This window comes from Gymnogyps californianus, chromosome 4, assembly GCF_018139145.2.
Source record: "Gymnogyps californianus isolate 813 chromosome 4, ASM1813914v2, whole genome shotgun sequence".
NCBI lineage: Eukaryota > Metazoa > Chordata > Aves > Accipitriformes > Cathartidae > Gymnogyps > Gymnogyps californianus.
Window position 1 is genome coordinate 78,840,364 of NC_059474.1, and position 22,015 is coordinate 78,862,378.

Sequence of the window (22,015 nt, forward strand, 5' to 3'; positions counted from 1 at the left end):
AAACACTTAAGTCAACATCATTTAACAGAAAACATGCATTCAAGTTTGATAGCAACACACTTGAAAAAACTCTGGGTTTTACAGCAGAGCTATATACTTTTTATTTATAATAAGAAACAGGATACATATCCATTTTGTGCCTTTGAATTCTTGTTTTGTGTTTTAGATGGAAACTTGTTGCTGTTTCTGTGATTCCTTTATGGGGGTTATTTAATCTGATTTTGTGTTGGAAGTATCAGAATAAAAATGGCTCCCACAACATGTGCTTTTAAACGCCTTTCAGCTGTGGGTGAATGTTGGGTCATTTTAAAGGTGCGGAAGGAGATTAGTTCCTCACATTTCACAGGATTTCACTGGGAGATAGACAGTGGAGTTGCTAAGAGTGTATCTGCTCTGTTCAGTGGAGCATTGTGATGTGAACCCTAACTTAGCACTCATTACACCCTTATAGCTACAGATCTGAGAGGCAGGAACTGTTAGTCTTCCTGTGGTACCTCTCTGATGTACTGCTTTTGTACAAGTACTACACTGCTCTGTGTAGGTGCACGTGCAAGCTTGCTTTGTCACTTGCTTGGAGATGTCAGCGCTGAGAAGTGTTATGCAATGTGGAACTAGCTCAGATGTCTTGAAAAAGCTCAGACTATATGATTAAGTGGTCATATGAAGAATACGGTTCCGTTTTTCTGACAAGGGAAGAGTATCTGAAATAGAGGCAAATGTAGTGTTGGATTGTGCTACAGATAAAAGCAGTCACCTTTCATCCAGGTTAGATTGGATGAAGGTGCGTGTTCTGTGCCATATAATGCAGATTACTTCCATACAGGAGAAAGTGAAGTTTTTGTTCCATCTGGTCCTTTGTTGTTATGTATAGAGGATGAGTTCAGAGAATAAAACAGGAGGATATGACAGTGAGCAGAAATAGGTCAACAGGATTTTAAAGGGTTTATGGTTAATCCAGGTTTATTTGGTCCTGGGGAGCGAGCATAATGAAACAACTGTATTCCCTCAGTTTCTCTATTGGGAATAAGTAGCCTTGGGCTGGGCTTAAGCCTCATCAAATGCTATGGTAGGAAAGGCTGCCATGAAATATTCCATAAGAGCCCATCCTCAGTTGCTTTGATCATATGGCTGTCCCCTGCTCTCACTGAATGGAAGCCATCTCTGATCTGGAACCTGTTAGTAGGACAAAAAAGGACAGTATTAGAACTAACATGCTTGTTTGGGAGGATACCTCTCCTCATTAAGATTTGCATGGCTTTTTGTAATAGACCTAGCTTGTTTCTGGACCATTCACAAAAGAGGCAGATGATCTGTGTACCCTTGCATGTGGGTATGCCTAGTTAGGTGTTTTTCTTTGTAGTGAAGTTAAGATGTGCAGATGAATACTTGTATTTTGATCGAAAGACTAGGAGAACTGTCAAGGAGATGCTAAGAAGGAATTCTATACAAATCACTGTGCTCTTCAGAACTATCACTCAAGTGGTGAGTGTTCTAAAACAGGGCATTTTTAAAATAAACAACATGAATTTTGCGCTCGTGAAAGGTGCCAGATTGACAGCCCTAGAGACTGAACCCTTCTATTTATCCACAGAACAGGTACAGCACAGACAGCAGCACTGCGAGCTTCCCCACAGTGTCTCGTCAATATGTCTCAACCCTGTTCTGGAGGAACCACCTGTTGAGGTGAGAAGGTAGTTCAGTCTCTTCATGTCCTGTCAATCCTTGGCCTGACTGCTGAGACTGCCAAGCAGGATGTCAACTAATGCAAACTGTGATGTAAACCTGTAGAAGCTGGACTGAAACATTCAGCAGATTTTATGTAACGTGTGATATATTCCACACATTTTATGGTGCTCCAGTTGCCTTTTTGCTTTGTGATATAGGCTGAGGTCAAGGAATTGACTTTGAATCCAAAGCCTCTGTGTACCATTGCAAGTACTCTGATGTTTTGGTACTGTTGTGTATGTAAGAGGACATTTGTGTTAAAATCAATCTAGGTTCGAGGCCCTCAGTTTACATCTAAATAATTATGCTGACTCCCCACAGTCCCTTTTTTCTCCATAGTTTAAGGGATAGCTATAAATGTTGTATGGTATTATGAATAGCAGAAATAGATTATATAAAAATGTGCTGTGCTAATATTTACCCTTAGTCTACAAAATTAACTCATTTACCTGATTTCATGCATATTATAAAACACTTACTGTCCATCCCCTTTTCCTCTTGGCACTACAGCTTCTACTTAAGGTCCTTGTGAGCTAATACAATGTTTAGACACTGATGCTTTAAAAACTTGCTTTCCTTTGCAAAAATAGTAGGAAATTGGGTAGATAATAAATTGTACGGATTAATTTACTATCTACAGTGGGACAGCACTTAATAACACTAGGAAACAGGGAAAGTGCTTTGAAATTTACAAAAGTAGAATGAAGCTGGATGTTTCCCAAGCTCCAGAAAAGAACTCTGCTTCAGCAGCTCTGCAGTTTGAGAGATTCATCCAGCTTAGCCTTTGATTTTATTTATTGCTTTGAGGCCGTTTCTCAGCTACAACAAATTTTTGTACAGCAAACAAAAATCTCTGTACTGATGCTTCTATGTTTTTTTTTCTTTTTTTTTTTTCCTTTTAATACAGGAAGCTGAAACAAGGATATGTAAGACTAGTCTCATGATTTGAGAAATTTTTTTTTGCCAAATTTTAGATACTATCTTGAGATATCTGGATAAGTTTTACCTTCAAACTTAACTGAGAAAAAGGGTTTTGTGTACATGTGTTTAATTTTAAAGCATTTATTCGTATTAGTAAGTACTTAAGGCCAGTGTTAGTACTGATGAAGCAATGCAACTGAGCTTGTACTTTTTTTCCTGGTTACTCTGTATTTTTGTTTCTGTTTACATGCACACCTCATATAATGCTTCTGAGGACTGTTAAGGTACATTTATTCGGTAGCTGCTGTGCTGACTTTCAGGATTCTGGATAATGGCAGAATGATTGTTTTAATTCTTCATCCCCTGATGTTTCAAATTGCTATGATATCCCCTCCTGAATCCAGTCCAGAAAATTAGCTATAATTACTGTAATGACAGCTAATTGATTTCCCTGAGCCTTTCCTCTGACATGTTGTCTTTCATCTGCAGACCCATTCTGAAGAGAGACCATTCCAGTGTGAGGAATGCAAAGCTTTGTTCCGAACCCCATTCTCTCTACAAAGACATCTGTTAATCCATAACAGTAAGTGCTAAGTCAGAGAGGAAAAAGAACTTCCTCAGTTCTTACATTTGACTGAGAAAAATAGACATATGGCACCTTGCTCCAATATGCAACTTGCTATATTAAATTAGTATGAAGATTCAACTATAGCCCCAGGGAGTCAGAAAATTCAGAGCCAAATTCAAACCTTGTCTTTAAATGCACTTAAATGCAAATCCAAATATGCTGTAGAAAATCTAGCAATGATTTGAGGTCTGATAACAAGAGATTTATTTCTGCATTAAGTGTGATAATGTTACCTTCATTTTAAGAAAGGAGAAATGGAAGCAGAGATAACTTGGTGGCTTACTCAGCTTTTGTAGGTAATCGGGTTTAGAGCTTGAAACTGAGATTCTCTCTCCTGTGTCAGCCCAGGCTAATGTTTCCTGCCTCTGGCATAGAACTAGCAGCCCAGAGAAATGCTGTGGCCATTTCCCCTCGTGAGTAACTTGTTCTTGGCATTCTGTACTCTTTTTTAACTGACTGTGTAAAGATTTATTTTTGGTGGAATTTTCTCTGTCTTTAATATTTACAGAGCCCTAGACTACCATTCAACCCTGTGAATGTCAGCAATTTAGATTTTAGAAAATATTCATGATCTAAAATCCTTGTAGCTTAGAAGACAGTACTTTGATTTGGGGAATATTTACATTGGTATAATTAAGAAAACCACAAAGTTTTCTTTTTTTAATCCTGTATAACAGTGTTTCTCTTAGATGAATTATTAGACTCGTGTGTTTAGTTTGTTCTTTTACAATTATCTTTCAAAGCTTCTGCAATTTCAGAAAGCATTGAATTTTGTAAAATGTTTTTCCCATGTTACATGTTAAAAATGATGGGGGGAAAAAGTTAAAAACCTGTTCAGTAATGTATATTCTAATGAACCCAGCATTTGCAGAATATCCAAATCAGTAATTCACAGTACACAGAAATGTAGGCCTCGGTAAAGGTCTCTCTAAAAACACATACTTTGACTTTTTTTTTTTTTAAGAGGATGGGAGCTCAGGAAATTTGAGATCTTTGAGTTGGGGCTGTGATTTGTGGCAGGCTTAGGTGTTCCTGAACCACCACTATTTAAGCAAATATTAAATATATCAGACTGTGAACTGCAGTGGCACAGACATTGCCTAGTCAGTCTTCCTTGGTGCAAAAGGAGACATGTCTTGCTGAAGGACAGAGTAGGTGTTTGAAGGTGGTAACTTCTGCCATCTTAGCTAAAACTGTCTCCAAAATGAGTCAAAGCCTTAAACCGATGATATTTGGTGTTTTTATTAATCACAGGGAAGACTTTTAAAACTTTTTTTTCTTACTTTGGAAAAAAAAAAACGCCCCAACAACTGACCAACTTAACAAGGAGGCCTTAATACAGCAAAATATAAGCAAAGCTTTTATAGTCATACTGCAGCTCTCTTGTCTGTAGAGTCCTATAAAAGAAGTGTTGACAGACCAATGGCAAAGTGAAAGTCATTACTAGGATGAACTCAAGAATAAACAGTTTTCAGTTCAAGACTGTGATTAAAACAAGGGGCTCTGCTGTTGTCTGAGAAGAGCTTGTGTTCCAGTGGAGAAATGTAGAACTCTTCCCCTCATGACCTAACTCTGAGACTGACAAGTTGTGCTGCCATGATAATGAGTTTCCCATATTTGAAATAACTCAGAATTATAGGCATTGTCCTGCTACAGCTGGGCGATAGTCCCTCTCATAGCACTGAAATATACCTGTTCTATAAAGAAAGGAGAGAAACAAACCAGAATCTCTAGATGTATTTAGCTGGCTTTACTGTTCTGTGCTGTAGGAAAGAAAAAATTGTTTGTGAAGCTTGAAACTTCTAGGGAAAATTGAAGTTCAGCCTACATCATATTATTTTTTTTTTTTTTAAATTCAGTATCCCCTTGTTCTAGAAGCAGGCACTCTGCAGAATGATGTAGAATGACTTATATTTTATTTTACAAACTTAATTTACTGGAAAAAATTATATTTCATAAACTTACTTTTCAGGTGTTCCTGTCTTGAAATTAGAAAAGGCATTGTGGACATAACTTTCAAAATTCAAGATCAAATATGTCTAACAAATAATTTAAAAAAAAAATCCAAACTTTTTTTTTCTCCTAGATTCTAGCTGTGTAAATGTAACTTTTCTGAGAGTCAGACAAGCTTTTTCTCTTAGGCATGCTGCTGCTAATGAGAACACAGTTACTAAAAGTATTATGTCATTGGCAATGCTGGGGCTAACCCTTTATTCTCAACTGTAGTGTTTAGGAAGGATATATGATACATGGTAAGTCTATGGTAGCTCATACTTGGCTAATACTAGCTCATGAGGCCGTAAGAGACCTGGCTAAGAAGAATGAGTAACTCTGAGCATTTTTGCTTGGATCATTCAGTTGTCTAGGAATGGGGAGATATGCGTGAACAGGATTGCATTTGTTGAGAAGGATGTCATACTTTTAATGTATTTGCTTTCCAGAGTAAAAATCTACATGCAGAATGTTTGTTAGTAAGAGAAATACTAATTAGCTCCTTCTATACGGGTCCGCAGCAGTGGGCACTGAAGACTGCTCATTTCAAGTAAAGCACAAGTAGCCCTGATTTTTCATTATCTTGTTTTGTCATAAGGAGAGTGCATCAGTGGAGTAGATAAAGCCAGACCCAGCAAAGACACTCATATTATGTTGTGTATGTCTGGGAGAAGACACCGTAGGATATATTATGTCAGTGCTCTGTTTCCATTTTTGGAGGCATTTATGGATATTGATGTTGTAGTTTCATGTCAAGTACTCTGAAAAAGTTTCCCTCCTTGAGTGGTTTCAAGAGCTGAAGTCAATGATACACTTTCTTGTTTACTTCCATTCTCTAGACTGCCTAGGCCTGAAGAGAATCTATGTATATCTTTTTCTATTTTATTTTGTAACAAACCTCTTGATCTAGCACAGTGCAAACCTGTTGACTGAAAATACATAATGGAAATTCTTTCTTTATTTCTTATACATTAATGTTAGAAATTTATTTGGTAACTTTAATATTACTCTTATCTGCCAAAGGCAGTGGCAAGAGTTTGTTTTTTGGCAGTGATAGTTCTTAAGCAACAGCCATGTTCTTACATTGACCATATGAAATCTGTTTGTTCTTTATCACAACAATGAGGTATCATGAAATAGGTCATGTAGCTCTGTTTTTTCCTGCAGTCCTTCTACGAGAGGATTTCCAGAGCTGCTCAGGGAGTGTTAGTACTCACATCTTGTTGCAAGTGATTTAGACTTCTGCTTTATGCCATTGAGGAACCTTCCGAAACTCCTTCCATAGTTGTGTATTAATGTTATTTTTTTTATTAAGTTTTTGTGTATCTTTGTCTATGGCTTAAAAAAAAAAAGACAAGACATAAAGACTGTTCAGTGAGCCAACTGTGAGTGGAGACAGTGTTCTGATGGCTCTTCTATAATGAGATATAGGGTTCCTGCTAAATAAGGAAGCTGAGGAGAAACACTGATTATTTGCCTTCATCCAGGATAACGTTTGAAAAAATACCCAATTCTAGGCTTCCTATTACTTTGCATGTTGAAAAATTTTGCTAAACTGAAGCCAGGACGTGGCTATATACATACTTGGCATTGCAACTATGTGTAGTTGAAGAGTATTGTAACGTGTACACACAGAGGAGATACAGTTGAACAGTATGTTAGTTCTGCAATTCCCTGACTTTGAAGTCTTTTTATTGAAAACTGGTTGATCTTTTACTACCTTGGTTTTTGTTGTTGTTTGAAAGTCATTTATCTTCTCAAATCATAATAGAAGTGCAGTACTGAAAATGATAGGAGTGATTGCAAACAAAACTTTAGAATAAAAAGGACAAATCCTCCTGAAACTCAACAAATGTCGAATCGTGTCTTAAACCATAATGATATCATGTAAATTTATGGAAATCATACAAATATTTCTTACTTCAGAAGACAATGGCAATTTGTTCAAATTGTCTGGTATTGCTTTTCTTTTTTTTTAATTTATTTTCAGACTTGGAGCTAAGTTATTAAGAGATGGGAAGAAACAAATGACTACCTAAGGAGAAAAAAAAAAAAAAAAAAAATCCATGAAGCCTAGAAGTTCTTATAAGAAATAACTTTTAAAAGAAATTACTTGAATATTTTTCCTTTGAAGCAGTAGAAAATTGCATGTTACTTAAGTAAAAATAGTAATGACTTCACTTTGGCAGGGTAGTCTCATGTGCCCAAGATGAGGACTGAAGTGGCTCACTGAAGAGTTAGGAGCAGTGTCAATCTTAAACCTCCACATAACAGCATATTAAATTGCATCCCTGTTGACCTTGAAAATTTTTCTGAATAGCTACATTGAAAGTATTTTAGGACAAGACAACTTACACCCTAATACCTTTTAGCATATTCTTCTGGTATCATGCAAGACAAAACCACTTTTGTTTCCAAACCAACAGAGAATGAGAGGTTGGGGGGGGGCTGTTATGCTTGATTTATGGGGGAGAGAAACAGGTTATCTAGGCTTTGGAATGTGTGTGGGTACTTGAGGCACTACTGTATTGATAGCTTCATTTATATGTCTTACATGTATAATGTATAATAAAGAAAAAAGTTTTTTGGTGCTTCAACATGTAGCATCAAATGGGCTTTAATATGCAGCGTACTGAAATCAATTTCCATTCATATTGGCCTTTGCACTGGGACCAAGGCTAGGATGATTTTACCCTTTAATGAGCTATAGCAAGGAAATAAGCGTATCTCTACATGTGCATCATTGCTACTGGAAGGAGTAGCTTGTGCTTATACAAGTATCTTATTCATGTGGATCAGGAGGCTGCAGATCCAGACCTCTGTCCTGAAAAATAAGAAGTGGAGGATAGTCCTTAGGTTATGGTGATCTTTCTTTGTGATATACCTGCTTGGCAAGTTTTTTGACAGATGGGCACCTGATTTCCAGTTTAGACTGGATTTCTGAGTGAATGCCATGTTGCAGATGTTTAAATTGTAATTTTAATCAAGAAGCTAACAAATAGAAGAGAAAATTCTCTTCTGCATTCACAGTAGTGATAGAGAAGGTTCATTGTAATGATTTCTCTGAAGAATCATGTCTCTTTTTTTTCTCTCAAAAGATGTATGCAGATTTTCAGAATACAATGTGTCTTCCCCTCTCTTAGGTAATTCATTGAATTTTAAAACTATTAGCAATATTAACCTGGCCTCTGCCATAACCTTCAATGACTTCACCACAGTTTGAGTAGTAATACTGCTATAACACTTAAAAGTTATTTCATCTTTGTTGTATGAGTTTTCCTCTATTGATGTAAATGAGATAGGTTACTCAAAGCAAGTATTTCTTGTTTTGAGAATTCTTTTAAATTCGGGAAGATGTCTCTTAGTATTTAAATTTCAAGAGATGAAGCCTATTTAATCTTTTTGCTTGTTACCATAAAGAGAGTCTGTTATTGGAGGTGCTGATAAAACTGGTGCTCTGTTTCACTGGAAGCCATTTCCAATGATTGTCATTTCACCTTTGGCTATAGAGTTTAATCTCAGATTTCTGGCTACGTTGCTGTCATGACTACTTTCTTAATTTCCCAATGACATTTTTACCTGATGTGATGGTCCTTTTCTTTCTGATCTCAGGACCCAGCTTTTCATTTGCCATTGCTGCTTTTATTCCCTTTTCTGAAAGAACAAGCATTAGTGTATTTCCACAAAAATCTGGTGTCTTAAACCTTATTTTTCTCTTTATAAGGTGAAAGGACCTTCAAGTGTGATCACTGTGATGCTACTTTCAAAAGAAAGGACACATTAAATGTTCATATTCAAGTTGTACATGATGGACATAAGAAATACAAGTGTGATCTCTGTGACAAAGCTTTTGTGACACCCTCAGTCCTGAAGAGTCATAAAAAAGTGAGTAGAATCAGTTCTATCGTATTCATTCCTTCTGTGTCCTTAAGGCTGTGACTAAACATAAAATCCCCAGATGCTTCTGCATTTCTGGCTTTTCAGTAGAAAGCTGTGATGGTGCTTAACATCCTAAAATGTTTATTACAATAGTGGGATTATTGGTGGCGTGCAGAATCTGCAGTGGGTGCATACGTATAAATCCAGTGTAGGTACTTCAGCATCAGGTGTGGGGCAGGATGAGACTTGCTGCACTGCTCTTACCAGACTCCTTTTGACTGATCTCTGCAATGGAACTGGGGTAAACTTTAGAAGAAAGCTTGCTCATTAGTTTGGCCTGAGCTAAGATTTACTTTACAGGGATGAAATGCCAAGAAAATAATTGAATCAAGAACAAATCAGCTGAGGAAAATCAGCTCAGGTGTTGCCACCAAATGCAGATTGTGAGAGTTTGTTGAAAAACATCATGCATATATTATTTGCCATATAGTATACACTTCATATATGCATGTAAAATTGTAGTAACAAAACTGAGTGTAACTGAGTTACTTGGTACAATATTTTCAGCACATGATTATGGTGAATATTGTGCATTACAACACAAATCTGTATTTAAAATTGAGGAAAAAATGTAAAGGAGTCTTTCAATGTCTTGCCTACCTTACTGTGTCTTACAGGTGTGGGAACTAGCACATGTCTTTGGAGCCTAAACCAAGTTATTGGCAGATAGCAGACTATTGAATTCTGTTATGTAATGGACAGCACTGCCTCCTTAATGTGTGTTTGATTTTTTAATGTGTTTACAGATTGCAAAAAGTAATGGAACCAACTAGGAACAAAGTCTCCTTGGTTTCTTTTGTGGTCTTTTAAAGGTCTTGATCTTCCATTAAATGTATGTTAATGCATTTGCTGTCTGTCTGCCTTCAGTCTGTTTTAAATGCTGCTTGTCTCATAGGTAATATGCATGAAGTTACTTAGTAATTATAGTTGCTGGAAAATAAAGTTTCCTGTGATTGAGTGACATAACTGTGTAACCAAGATGTATTTCTCCCAGATACATTTAGTGGAAGATTTTCACCTGTACTTTAGAAGAACTAGAATGACATGGGGTTGCCTTGTTTGTAGACTTCAGTACATATACTATAAGATGATTGAGATTCAAATAACCTGGTTCATCAGTTGTTGTTCAGCCTGTGAAATCAGTTGAGTTTTGCTGTAATAGAGAGAGAACTTTATATTACAGGATATTCTTCCTCTCTTCTCTTACATTACTTTTAGAATAAGGAGTATTAAAGCACATTTGTTTTTCAAGCCTGAATATATTGGCCTAAGGAACTCGAAAATCAAGGATATACAAAATAAACTTGCGATTTGTTTCTGATTATGTACTTGGGGAGCAAAACTTTAGGAAGCCATAGCATCTTTTATTAGATGAACTGATTTGTTGGGAAAAAACAGACTGCTTTTCAGACACACAGTCCTTTTCATCCTTATCTACTTGTTTTAATTCACTGAGTAACAGACTTAGCCTGTAATACTGATACATTGATTTCAGATTAACTTTTTGTGAAGGATCTTGCCAAGATGGATTGCAAGATCCAAAAATCAAAAATACTACCTGGAATCATGGATGAGCTCTGCATAAATTTTTAAACTTTTCCTCAGATTCCTTTCTAAAAAATTCAGTATGACTTTTACTATTTCACGTTAAAAGTGGCCATATACCTATATGTATTTGTATTTTAATGGAAAGTAGCTACTGTTTATCGTTTATCCCTATTCTTTCTTTGACATTCCTTCTTAATTGTAATTGCTATTGCTTTGTGCTGCTGTCAGACTAGGACTAGCTGTGTGTTTGTGAGCCCTATAGTTGTAATGTATTGCTCCCGGAAATCCTTTTTCTTTTTTTTTTTTTGGTTGTTTGGAATGAATTACTAGCTGTCTGCCTGGTATCCCCCAATGTTGCTGTTAGAGATATAAGTGATTTCTGAAGAACTCTGTCCTAATCAAGAGGGATTTAACATTCATATCCCTAATGTCAGGGAATGAAAACTATGCAAGTCCATCCAGTATTGAAATGATGTCTCATTTACTCTCCCTTCAGCTGCAGCATAATATGTACTATGTGACATAAGGTTTTTATGATGTAATGAAGAACTTTATGTCACTTCAATGTCTTTCATAAAAATAAGAATTGATTTCCCTATCTGAAGAGTCATGTGCAAAGCTTGAAACCCAAATAGTCAGCTGTACATACAATTTAATGTGTTATCTTTCCTATCCCATTTCAATTAACACTTATAAATGAAGTAATCCAAAATTCTCCACTAAAAGAGCAGTCACAGTTATAAGGAAAAATTATTCAATAGGGTGATAAATCTTCAGTTCAGAATTGGGCGTTGAAAGTACGGTGTGAAAAATGATGAGAACCTGTGTATGTAACTTACTTCAAGGTGGTCTTGCTGTTGACCACACAGGTTGGATGGGAGGGTTTGTGATTATTTTATTTTTCCATTTTGAAATAATTCTTATATCAGCAAGGTGCTCTAGCCTTAAGAGCTTGATTTCAAAAGACAAGCTCAGTGTGTGATTGTGTTAGTGACAATTACAATACACTTCTTGGGTCAATTCTCTAAATGCAATCTGATTCTAGCATTTATTACCAACTAGATAGGATCCAGTATGCAATTTGTGTGGACTGAAATCACTGAGAACTTGCACTTTTGAAGGATTGTTGTCTGTCATACTTCAGATGAACTGATGGCTGTGTTTCATTTATATGAGACAGTCAGAAATCATATGGACAAATCTCCATGGAGACCTTTTAAAGCTTCAGTTCAAGTTTGCAACAGGAAAAGTTATACTAGGTTAAGTAAACTGTTTTCACTACATTTCATAATGTAAAAAAATTCTGTGAAATGATAAGCTTTTAAAAATAGGCCCATTTATGAAGATTAATTTTATTAGGTAACCAAATTATTGTTTGCTGGTTTAGAAACAGCTATCAGATATCAAACTGAAAAATAGGTGTCTTATTCTTGTAATCATGAAAATACACAAAGGTGAATTTGGCATTTTTAATAGTAACTATTTAGGAAATAGTAAACTTAGGAACTAAAAAGCCAGTTTATTTTGCCATTAATAATGAGATTTGTTTAGAAATTTTAGAAGAAAATTGAAAGAACAATTGTAGCTAATTCCTTAGAATCTCTGCCTGTGATGGCATAAAATACATAATGGAGGTAATAGTGATCAATGTCAGTACAGTCAAAATATTCCATATTTCACTTCTTTTAAAGCTATGCTGAAGCTTTCATTCTTGTCTTTCCCCACCCCGTGTAGACTCACACAGGAGAAAAAGAGAAGATTTGCCCATATTGCGGACAGAAGTTTGCAAGCAATGGAACACTGAGAGTTCATATTCGAAGCCATACAGGTACAGTGTTGTTTATTGTAATGAACAGAGACGACTTTCTAAATATATAACAAGGTATCTGTAAGTATGTCCACAATTTGTGTGTCTACAAAGAGAAATGCAAATTTACAGGTAGGCCGAACACAGCATCTTTTTCAGACATTTTACCTGCTTAATGTGTAAAACCAGATTCTATACTCAACTGTAGTTGTGTATGAATGTCTCTATATATGAATATTTATATACAATATGAGTTCATTTCTGTGGCTGCTAAGGTGTTTTGAAACTCTGATTTCATATTAATGTAGCTTCTGACCTTATCACAACCTGCATGTTACCCAAATTAGAATGTTCTACCTTGAGTATGCTTTAACTCAGAATTTATTTTCTCTCGCTACATCTGACTCATTTTGCTGGTCTCCTAATATTCCTGGCTCTGAGTTATGCAACTTATTTTATGTTGCCACCCAGATTGCATTACTGTTTCCTTATCATGTTATATATGTGCTTCTTTAAACACACTGAAAATAAATTAGTCATGTTGATAGCTTTCATTTTGTGAGCTTACGCTTTCATTCAAGTAAGTGGTAGACAACTGAAAGGGGTTTCTTTGTGATAATTTGTTTCCAACATAAAATGGTATAGATTTGCCTTTGGCAGTCAAAGCATCAGTTAACAAATAGCCTTCCTATGACATTCCATTCACTTTGCATAAGGAAATTTGGTTTGCAGGGAGATGACAGAATTGGTGTGTTTAGTCATTTGGCTTTCTACTATGTTTGGAAAAGTCTTAATCATTTCAGTCTATCAAGACCACCTCAAGATTACAGGTTTTACTAGTTTTTGATATATTGTGATTTTTGGATTTGACTGCTATAGACAGTAGCAAATTTTTATCCTGGTCCTGCAGTCAGGATAAAAGGCTAAAACTGACTTTTATCTTTAGCTCTTACTCTTTAATAAATTCCATGTTTGGAACATTTATCCCTCATAACAGCTGTATAAAAACATATACATATAAGCCTCTGTATATGCATTCTGCTCAGGTGGTTCGCCTATACTGTATAATCATAGACACAAAAGACACTGAAGGTCAAAGCTGGCAAGACCCAGAATCGCAATACAGCAGTTCTGTCTATTCTTCCTCTTTATTCTTGTTCTTCTACAACTCCGTTCAAAGTTCTTCCTGCACAGTCTCACCTGTTCTGTCTTTCTCTTCAGTCTTCTGTCGCGTAAGCTGTGGATTTCTCTTCTTTTTTTGACTTCCTCAAGACGCAGAGAAGAGGAAGAAAAAAAAAACCCAACACTTATGGAGCACATGGTATGAGGATTTAGAGAGTCCTTGGGGACTGTGCCTTTTGGAAGGACCAACCACTTACTCACCTGGGCTGTACTTTGATGAATCAGGTAGACAGGAGTAAAAGGAAGCAATTCAATAGTATTGTTAGTTAGTCACTCAGCACATCAGTCCAGGCTTCTAGGAATATGACTGCCTCGATTTCTAATCTGTGTTAATTTTTTTCATGAAGTTATTTTGCTGTTTTAATTACGGATATTTCTTTACCTTCACCTTACCATCCCATGAGGAACTACATTACCCTTTAATTTTCTGATATTTTGGCATACTAGACTTTCATGAAAATTCGTACTTTTATAGATTTCCCCCCCTTGCCCCAATGCTTAAAGGAATATAAAAATGTTACTTTAATTCTTCATTAAAATCTCTGGATTCACATTCCAATGTTTTTTGCAGGCAAATCTGCTTTATTGCCTTTACTAGTGTGGTGCTTTTGTTTTTTCTTATTTCACAGGCCCTTTCCTTAAACTTCAGGTATGTTTTCTGTGTACTATCGATGTTATGCATCAGATTGCACAGAGTGGAAAGGCCCTAGTTTTTCAAGTTGGTAGTGCAGATAGCTCTTGGGAAAATGCTTTATAGCTGTCTGAGTGAAAATGCTTTTCACACATGTGCTGCTACCAGTTACATTTAATGTTTCAGCTCTCTCAAGCAGGCTTTCCTAAATTTAGGAGTTAGGCTAAGATGAGTTTCATGAAACCACACACTAGAGACCTCTAACCTTGACTATAGAGCCTTGCAAAATTTGTGGCTACTATTATACGAGAAACAGTAAACTGTGACATTTTGAACTTGAAGTAGAAAGGCACTGAAGATTTCCAGTACATTTGTAAATTAAATACGGTGGGAGAAACTACCTTGCCAGGAGATGATACAGTTTGGAACTAGGGGAATACCACAGTGTGAAAACAACTTATGAAAGAATAACACTGCAGAAGGAGGGAAACTTTCAAGGCCTCTTTTTTTTACCTAAAAAGCTAGAAGCACTCATTTTAGAGAGAGTTACTGATTCAGGAAAAATGCCTTGCTGAATTCATTTATAGTGACCTGTGATAAACAAACTGATCCTTTCCTCTTCCAGTCTAGCTGCTATTGTGATGTCAATCACATTTTTGGTGGAGAATTTTGTGATTCACATCCTTCACTGTGAGAATCAACTGAAATACATTTTCATGGTTGTTTTTTATGTCATTCTATTATGATTCCTGACCATTTCTTGATTATCCTGATGAAATGTGAACAATGAAAAAGGGGGAGGGGGGGAGTTGCTGCTAAGTTGTGACTTGTGGTTTAAAAAAAAAAAAAATCTGTAAGTTATATGGCAAAATGCCTTATGTGAGGTTGAGTGAGAAAATGCCATAGTTAGATTCATGTTGTACTTCTGGAGAGGTGGTTTTGACTTGTGCTGTACCTGAAGACTTCAGCCACGTTGTTCATGATCATAATACATGCAGACTAATCACAAGAGGAAATTGTTGTCCAGTGTTCAGTGGGCCTGAGGAAGCATGGCTTTCTGAGGAATAGCTTGCATCATTTCCAAAGAAAGTAAGGGTAGTTGGTGAAGGGAGTCCGTGTCATCTGCAAACAATACAAAAAAAGTTGAGGACTCATTTGATGGCTTTTAGTAATAAAGCTCACTGCATTGTGAAAATCCTTGACAACTTTTCAGGGATTTTCTGAGCAGTAAGAAGTTTTCAGTTCATCAAACAGTGGAGCCACAAACTTATTTTATTCAGTGATGGATGTTTGGTTTCTAAATGTTGCAGTGTTGAATACTTCATGCTCTTGGTATCTATTAAATTCTGTGGTTTTGAATTAATCAATTCAAAACTGTGCCCTCCTTTTTTTTCTTCGGTCAGACTTCAAAGTATCACTTTTCATTCTGAACTAGAAGTGAAACAACCAGCCACTGTCCGTTTTCAAGAGATGATTCATCTTTGTGAATAAGCCTTCAGCTGGGGCTAACCTTTTGGTGCAACTAAGCAGTACACCGTAAGTGTAAATATTGCGAAGACCTTCATGTCTTAGTGATTACAGCTGGTTAGGTTTGAGGTCCTGGTGCAGACGTTTGTGTTATCCCATTTTCTGTGCACGTGGTCACCTAGACTTTGTTTTATTAGCTAGTTTGTATAAGAGGCTTTGTTGTGTATTTACAAAATAAAGCCAGGCAGAGTTCTTTTACAGAGTGTAGTGTATCAATTTGAATCCTTTTTTGTTTATAAAGCTGTTCTTTATAAAAGTTGAGGTTCTTGGGTACCCTCCTGATTCTGCTTTTGATATGCTTAATAATCCATATACAAAAAGAGAAGCTTAATGGGTTTTTGGCTTTTGTTTAATATGCAGCATATGTCCTTAAATATTGTTACTCACAGATGTATGCATGCTTCCTCGATAAGCAATTTTCTTCCCTCTTTTATCTTAGAGTAAGACTCTGTAAATGAACCCTAACAGTACTTGGCCTTTTGCAGAAACTGAGCTGGTTTGGGGTGAGTGAACATGTCTGCATGTGCATGTATAGAGGGAAGGGGCTGATGTTTGCATCTGAACCTAGCATATTGCTCTGTAATTCATCATCTGGGTTTCCAGCCTTGGCATGACAGAGACAGCGCTCTGTAGGTCAGCTGAAACACTATAGCACATTCTCCCTCTGCTGTATCCTGTTGGTTTATGACTTCTTAGGGTCAGAGGGAGCTGAGGTTAATTCAGCAAAAGAATCCTCTGACTGTGATATAAATTCCTTGGCTTATTCATAAATTGTAAAAGAAATTCTATGGTCTGCTCCTTGGGCTTGAAAACTGGGGGCCAGGAGGTTAATTACTTCCTTAAAATTTCAAGCAACTTTCAGTGTTAACAGTTACTGGCTGCGGTTTGTGCAGCTTTGCAGTTGCCTTATACATAGGTGTTTAAATATGTTAATTGCTGTCCCGTGTGTGTTTGTGTGTGTCCGTATTTGTGTGTGCCTGTGTAATAGATATATATATACACACATGCATTTTATGTCTGATATTTATACTGTTGCTTTCCTAATTACTTGTATCCTAACCCCTTCCATCTTTGGGATGTAGCACATCAAGTTGTGGAACAATGAAAGTTGTTGTGAGGTAGCTTATATTTGCAGATTAATTTATTTTTGACTTGAGAGAATTGAGTGTGTTAACTGTAATTCTGTCCTTTCTATGCTGTCTTACCTACTGCGTTACATAGGAACTGGTGAGGGACAACTGATGACCATACACGTCTTCCAGAAAATGCTTATACATTAACCTTATTTTGCTTTTTCCATCACATTCAGTCAAAGTCCTGATAAAAAGCCAGTAAGATATCTATGACTTTACATCTGTCCTAAATGTTTTCTGAAAAGACTAGTGTTTCTATTCTATATGATTTAAAAGCCGTGACTTAATGTGGCATTCTTACATGTTATATTCTCTAGTATGTGGAAAAAGCAGCTTTATTTTGTAAGCACGAGTTGAGAAGTTTGTAAATTTTCTTCCATATATGTGAATGAAAGATAACACCAAGAGATTACATTAAACAGCAAAAAGCATTCAGACTATGGACTTCCATATCCTTTGTGTCAACACAGTTAAGCTTAGCTTTTCAATTTCCATTTCCATAATTAAAGACTGTCTTATAAGCTCGTGAAAACATTTAATCGTGCTTGTCCCCTATAACTTTAGGTGCTGATTGCCTTCTTGAGATTTCTCTCATCCTCTGCGTTGAGAGCCTGATGTTATGGTCGTAACTTTGCCATTGTAGTCACGTTGCTACCATTTGATTAACTAGGCATTTGAGCTTATTTAAAATGATATTTAAGGTCCAACTGTATAAAAATCTAGGTCCAAATTTTGCACTTTCATGTAAAAATTCCTGAGTAACCAAATAAAATATTAGTTGTGGAGTTATAATAAAAATCTTTGGTTATTAACAGTAGTTCAATCATCTATGAACATAAAAGACTTCAAAGTAGTTGAAGGAAGTAATGAGTTGAAGTACAGTGTAACTCTTGTTTGTTACTGTGTAAAATACGTCTCCAAAGTTTTAATAGCTAAACAGGCAACTGTTTGTTCATGTACATAAGAAATAATGTACAGCCAGGTTCCTCATTCTAGCAAATCTTCTGGCAAATTATCTTATGAGTAATTTATATTTTCTTACATTAAAAAAAAAGATAAAAGGGAAGCTTGAAGGAACTTCCTCTCATATCACAATGAAGTATGTGAAAAAATGTATCTGTATCTAGTCAGTGAACAGCTTGCAAATGTCTACAGATAGGTTGTTTCTATTCAATAACTTATAAATGGTCTCTCTTTTATCTACTGAATTTTAAAAGGAGCTTGCAAAAGGCCTCAAAGGTAAGGATTCTGCATTTCTAAACCTTTCAGTTTATACATCATTGTCCTATTTATCTCCAGACAACAGTTAAATCTTTAAAAGTACCTGTAAAGTTTCATGCAGCTGTCAGCTTCTTGTTGTCTGCTTCCATGAATGAAGAAATGTTCTTATAAGGGATAGATTATTTGAATGCTAGTGACATCTTTAGATCAAATGAATTACTGATTGATTAATGCATACACTTTAAAAGATTTGGTTGACCATTGGGTTCACTGAAGTCATAGATGTTAATGCTCCATTCATAGGGAAACCAAATTGCTTAATTCCACTGATAGATGCAAAGAATGAAACTGTTCTATTCTTTAAGTATGTCGGGGTTTTTTTGTGACTAAAATCTTAATACCAGTGTAGAACTGATGAGAGTCTGTAAGTAATAATGGTAGTTATTTCATGCTTTACTGTACAGATTCAGATAGCCTTGTTATTTTGTAGGGTCCTTTACTGGTCTTTATAATTAATTTAGTTACAAATAGCTAAATGATAATGATATATAATGATATTTTTTATGGACCAGATAGGACAAGCATTTTGACTATTGGTCTTAACTACAAGTAATCTGAGTTCTCTGAATAAACCCAAAACTTTGCAGAAAACAAACCTTTTCAGCTGTGAAAATACCATTTCCGTGCCTCAAAGAATAAGACATGGCTAAGTACTTAGGAGAAAGGGCGTTACTAGAAAAAAAAATGGTTAAAGCAATCTGGTTTTCCCTTATTTTGCAAAGAATAGCATTTGAGTTTTTTTCTTATTAAATATGTGACCGTTTTTAGTGAATGGGAAATGCATTTGGTTGACTTACATAAAAGCAATTCTAGTTCTCCCTTGTGCCTGGAAAATACACAAGTATTGGAGCTTGGTTAGAAAGCATTCACAAATACACAGGCTTAGTATTGTTAATCGTTGGTGGAGGAAAAAAAAGCAGAAACATTTAATCTCTTGTCTTCAGAGTCTGCCAAGTTTGAATGTTGGTTGAAATGAAGAATGCATAAGAAATGTCTCTAATTGACCCATACCTGAGTACTGTTTTTCCGTTTCTCTCAAGCAAGAGGACTGTTCTCAGAGCAGTCAAAGAGCTATCCCTTTCTTTATCTGCCTGACTATGAGTGTAGAATTACATGTATATTTGGTGTTTCTGGGTCTTGTCTCAGCTGACGTCCACAAGTATTTTATCTTTCAAGTCATGAAGTTGTTTGGTTCTTGGCATGAGAAAGCTATTCCTGTGTGGGTACTTCTGTGCCTTCTAAAGTGCTAAATTTTGCGTGTTTAATGGTTGGAAATCAGGCAGGCCAGAATTTTGTATAGGCTAGACCACTGTTTTTATTGTCTAGTCCAGATTAAGACTAGTCCAGGTGTCATAATGAGAGCAGCTAGCTGCTGCAGTTGGCCACGCTTCTTGATTACTCTCCCGTTATTTTCCTTTCCTAGAATCCCTCTTCAAAATTATAAAAATGCTTAAGAGATCTAGGGTGTTAAATGCTTTTGAAAATGCTACTCGGTATCTAGAAAACTGCCACCTCTACACAAGAGGAAATTTATTATTTTGAAGAAGTGTTTGTCTTCTCAAGGGCCATTTGACATGCTGTACAACACTAAGGAGGTGAAATTTACTGAATATTTTCTTTAAGTGTGAATATTTAGTCTTCATTCAATAATTGGTTTTCTGGCATTTTCTAATGCAAGTTCTGTTGAAATCACTTGGTTCCTTGCATTCCTATTTCACTTAATGTTAATTCTTAATGAAGTTCTTTTCATGTGGGAGAAATGAAGTTCTTTGTATCTTAGGTTTCTTTGTCTGTGTGTGTGTACATATTTGTATAGTGCATTAACTGAATTCTGTACAGTTAAGGACACAAACTTCCTTTTTAATTTGATGGGAACACCATATACAGAGCAACAGCAGCTGAGGATAAATGTGTAAAGCTGTCAAGTGCTCTATATGAACAGATAATGTTCTAAAGCATATGTCACAGATTATAATTTTGTTATATCTGTTAACCTTTTGCCCATCCTTACCTGCTGTTGAATGCTGTCATCACCCCAGATTATCTCTGACTAAAAAAGCCCTTTTGCAATTCCCATTCTGGGCTGCCCTGTTGATCATCTGGTATGGAGTGTTGCATGTGTGATCCAGATGGCCCCCTTGCCTCCAAATTCCTCCCCAAGTGAACTGCCTTCTTTCCAGCACAACTGGGCGATGGTGGAGTCTCCCTTCTTCCCCCCTCTCCTATCCCAGTCTTAAGTTAGGCCTTTAAAAAGGACTTGACTTTACCATAATTGGCATTTTGAAATAATACACTCATATATTTATTTTTTTTTTTTAAGAAATAATCTTCTAATCCTTATAATAGTAGTTCAACATCTGAAAAGGAGTTATATTTAGAAGATGGTAAATGGTCTGTGGAAGATTTTGAGGGACCACATTGCCATAATTATTTGTTAATTTTTTAAAGAAAACGGAACAATTCCTTTTAAGTTACATACACTGCGCATGATCTGATGTTCAGTGCAGTCTGTCATGACTCTTTTTCTGATGTTCGTGAGTGGTGACCTAGACTAGACCAGTGGTGCTGAATACCCCAAATGACCAAGCATAGACATATTAAAAAGTATAAAAAACCCCTTTGATAATTTTGCTGCATAATTCAAATTCTTCATTCCTTAATACAGCACTTTAATTCCAAGAAAGACAGAAAGCTAGGGAATTCATACATGAAGGCTATCATACATACCTAAGAATTGTATACAAGTGACCAAGCAAGCTGCATGGGAATGGGGAAAGTAAATATGACTCCAAAATTAACGGAATGAAACAGAAGTAATGCCCGTATACGGTTTGAAAGAGCTCTGTGAGACTGCTTCCAAAACTGAATGTAGTAGTTTATCAAATGCATAGTTTAGCATGCTGTTGACCATCTTCTCTGTGCCTCTGTTTCTTTTTTGGTTTGCTGGTCCCTTCAGACACTTTTGTTAGTGTCTTCAGATTAGGACTATTTCTCTGTTTCATGTTTCATTTGTCTTATTTGATGGGCATATATTTGTCACCTGTAAAGTACATATTTGGGTGATCTTACTTGAGGTCATTGTTTAAAGTAATCACTAACATTGGTGTTTATATCAGGGTTCCGCCTGATTTTGTAATCAGCTTTTTTGTGGCTAAACAGACTACAGGGAATGCAAAATACAGTGTGAAAATAGCAACACATATGACTAATTTGAATTATTGTGTCTCAAAGTGTTTATTAAATGTCTAGCTGTAGCCACTGGAATCTTGAAGAACTAATTTGTATTTGGTTTTGTTTCTTAATTGTTTTGCTCCCAGGGATATCTGAGTTTGGAAAATCTGGGTGCTAACCTCACTGTAAATACTGCCTTACAGCACCTTTGATTGCACATGTCTCAGCAAACTGTCCATCCTGAGTTGAACTGAAATGGAAGAATCTGGTGTTTAACTTTTTATGCTACATTAAGGTCCAGTAGGTGTTGTGATCTCAAGCTAGAGATGTACACACTTGAGGAAAAATAGATAGGAATTCTATCATGACATGTTTTCAGATCAAAACCCCATATGGTTTTCAATCATGGAATTGGTTTTCGTAATCCTTGTATTAGGGTTAATTTATTTTATTATGCTAAAAGCTTTTTTTTTTGTTTTGTTCTGGAAGTAGAATGTCTAGACTTTGAATTATATTAAATCCACTGCAAT

The 22,015-nt window shown here is 36.1% G+C and overlaps 1 protein-coding gene across 2 annotated transcripts in view; it reads left to right on the top strand.

Moving 5' to 3' along the window:
- PRDM5 (PR/SET domain 5) overlaps positions 1-22,015 on the top strand; it is a 91,764-nt gene that overhangs the window by 44,574 nt on the left and 25,175 nt on the right. For both annotated transcript variants that reach the window (XM_050896175.1, XM_050896176.1), the window contains exons 10-12: positions 3,136-3,229; positions 8,991-9,151; positions 12,488-12,581. In XM_050896175.1, the coding sequence (XP_050752132.1) occupies positions 3,136-3,229; positions 8,991-9,151; positions 12,488-12,581 (349 nt within the window). The remainder of the gene's footprint in view (positions 1-3,135; positions 3,230-8,990; positions 9,152-12,487; positions 12,582-22,015) is intronic.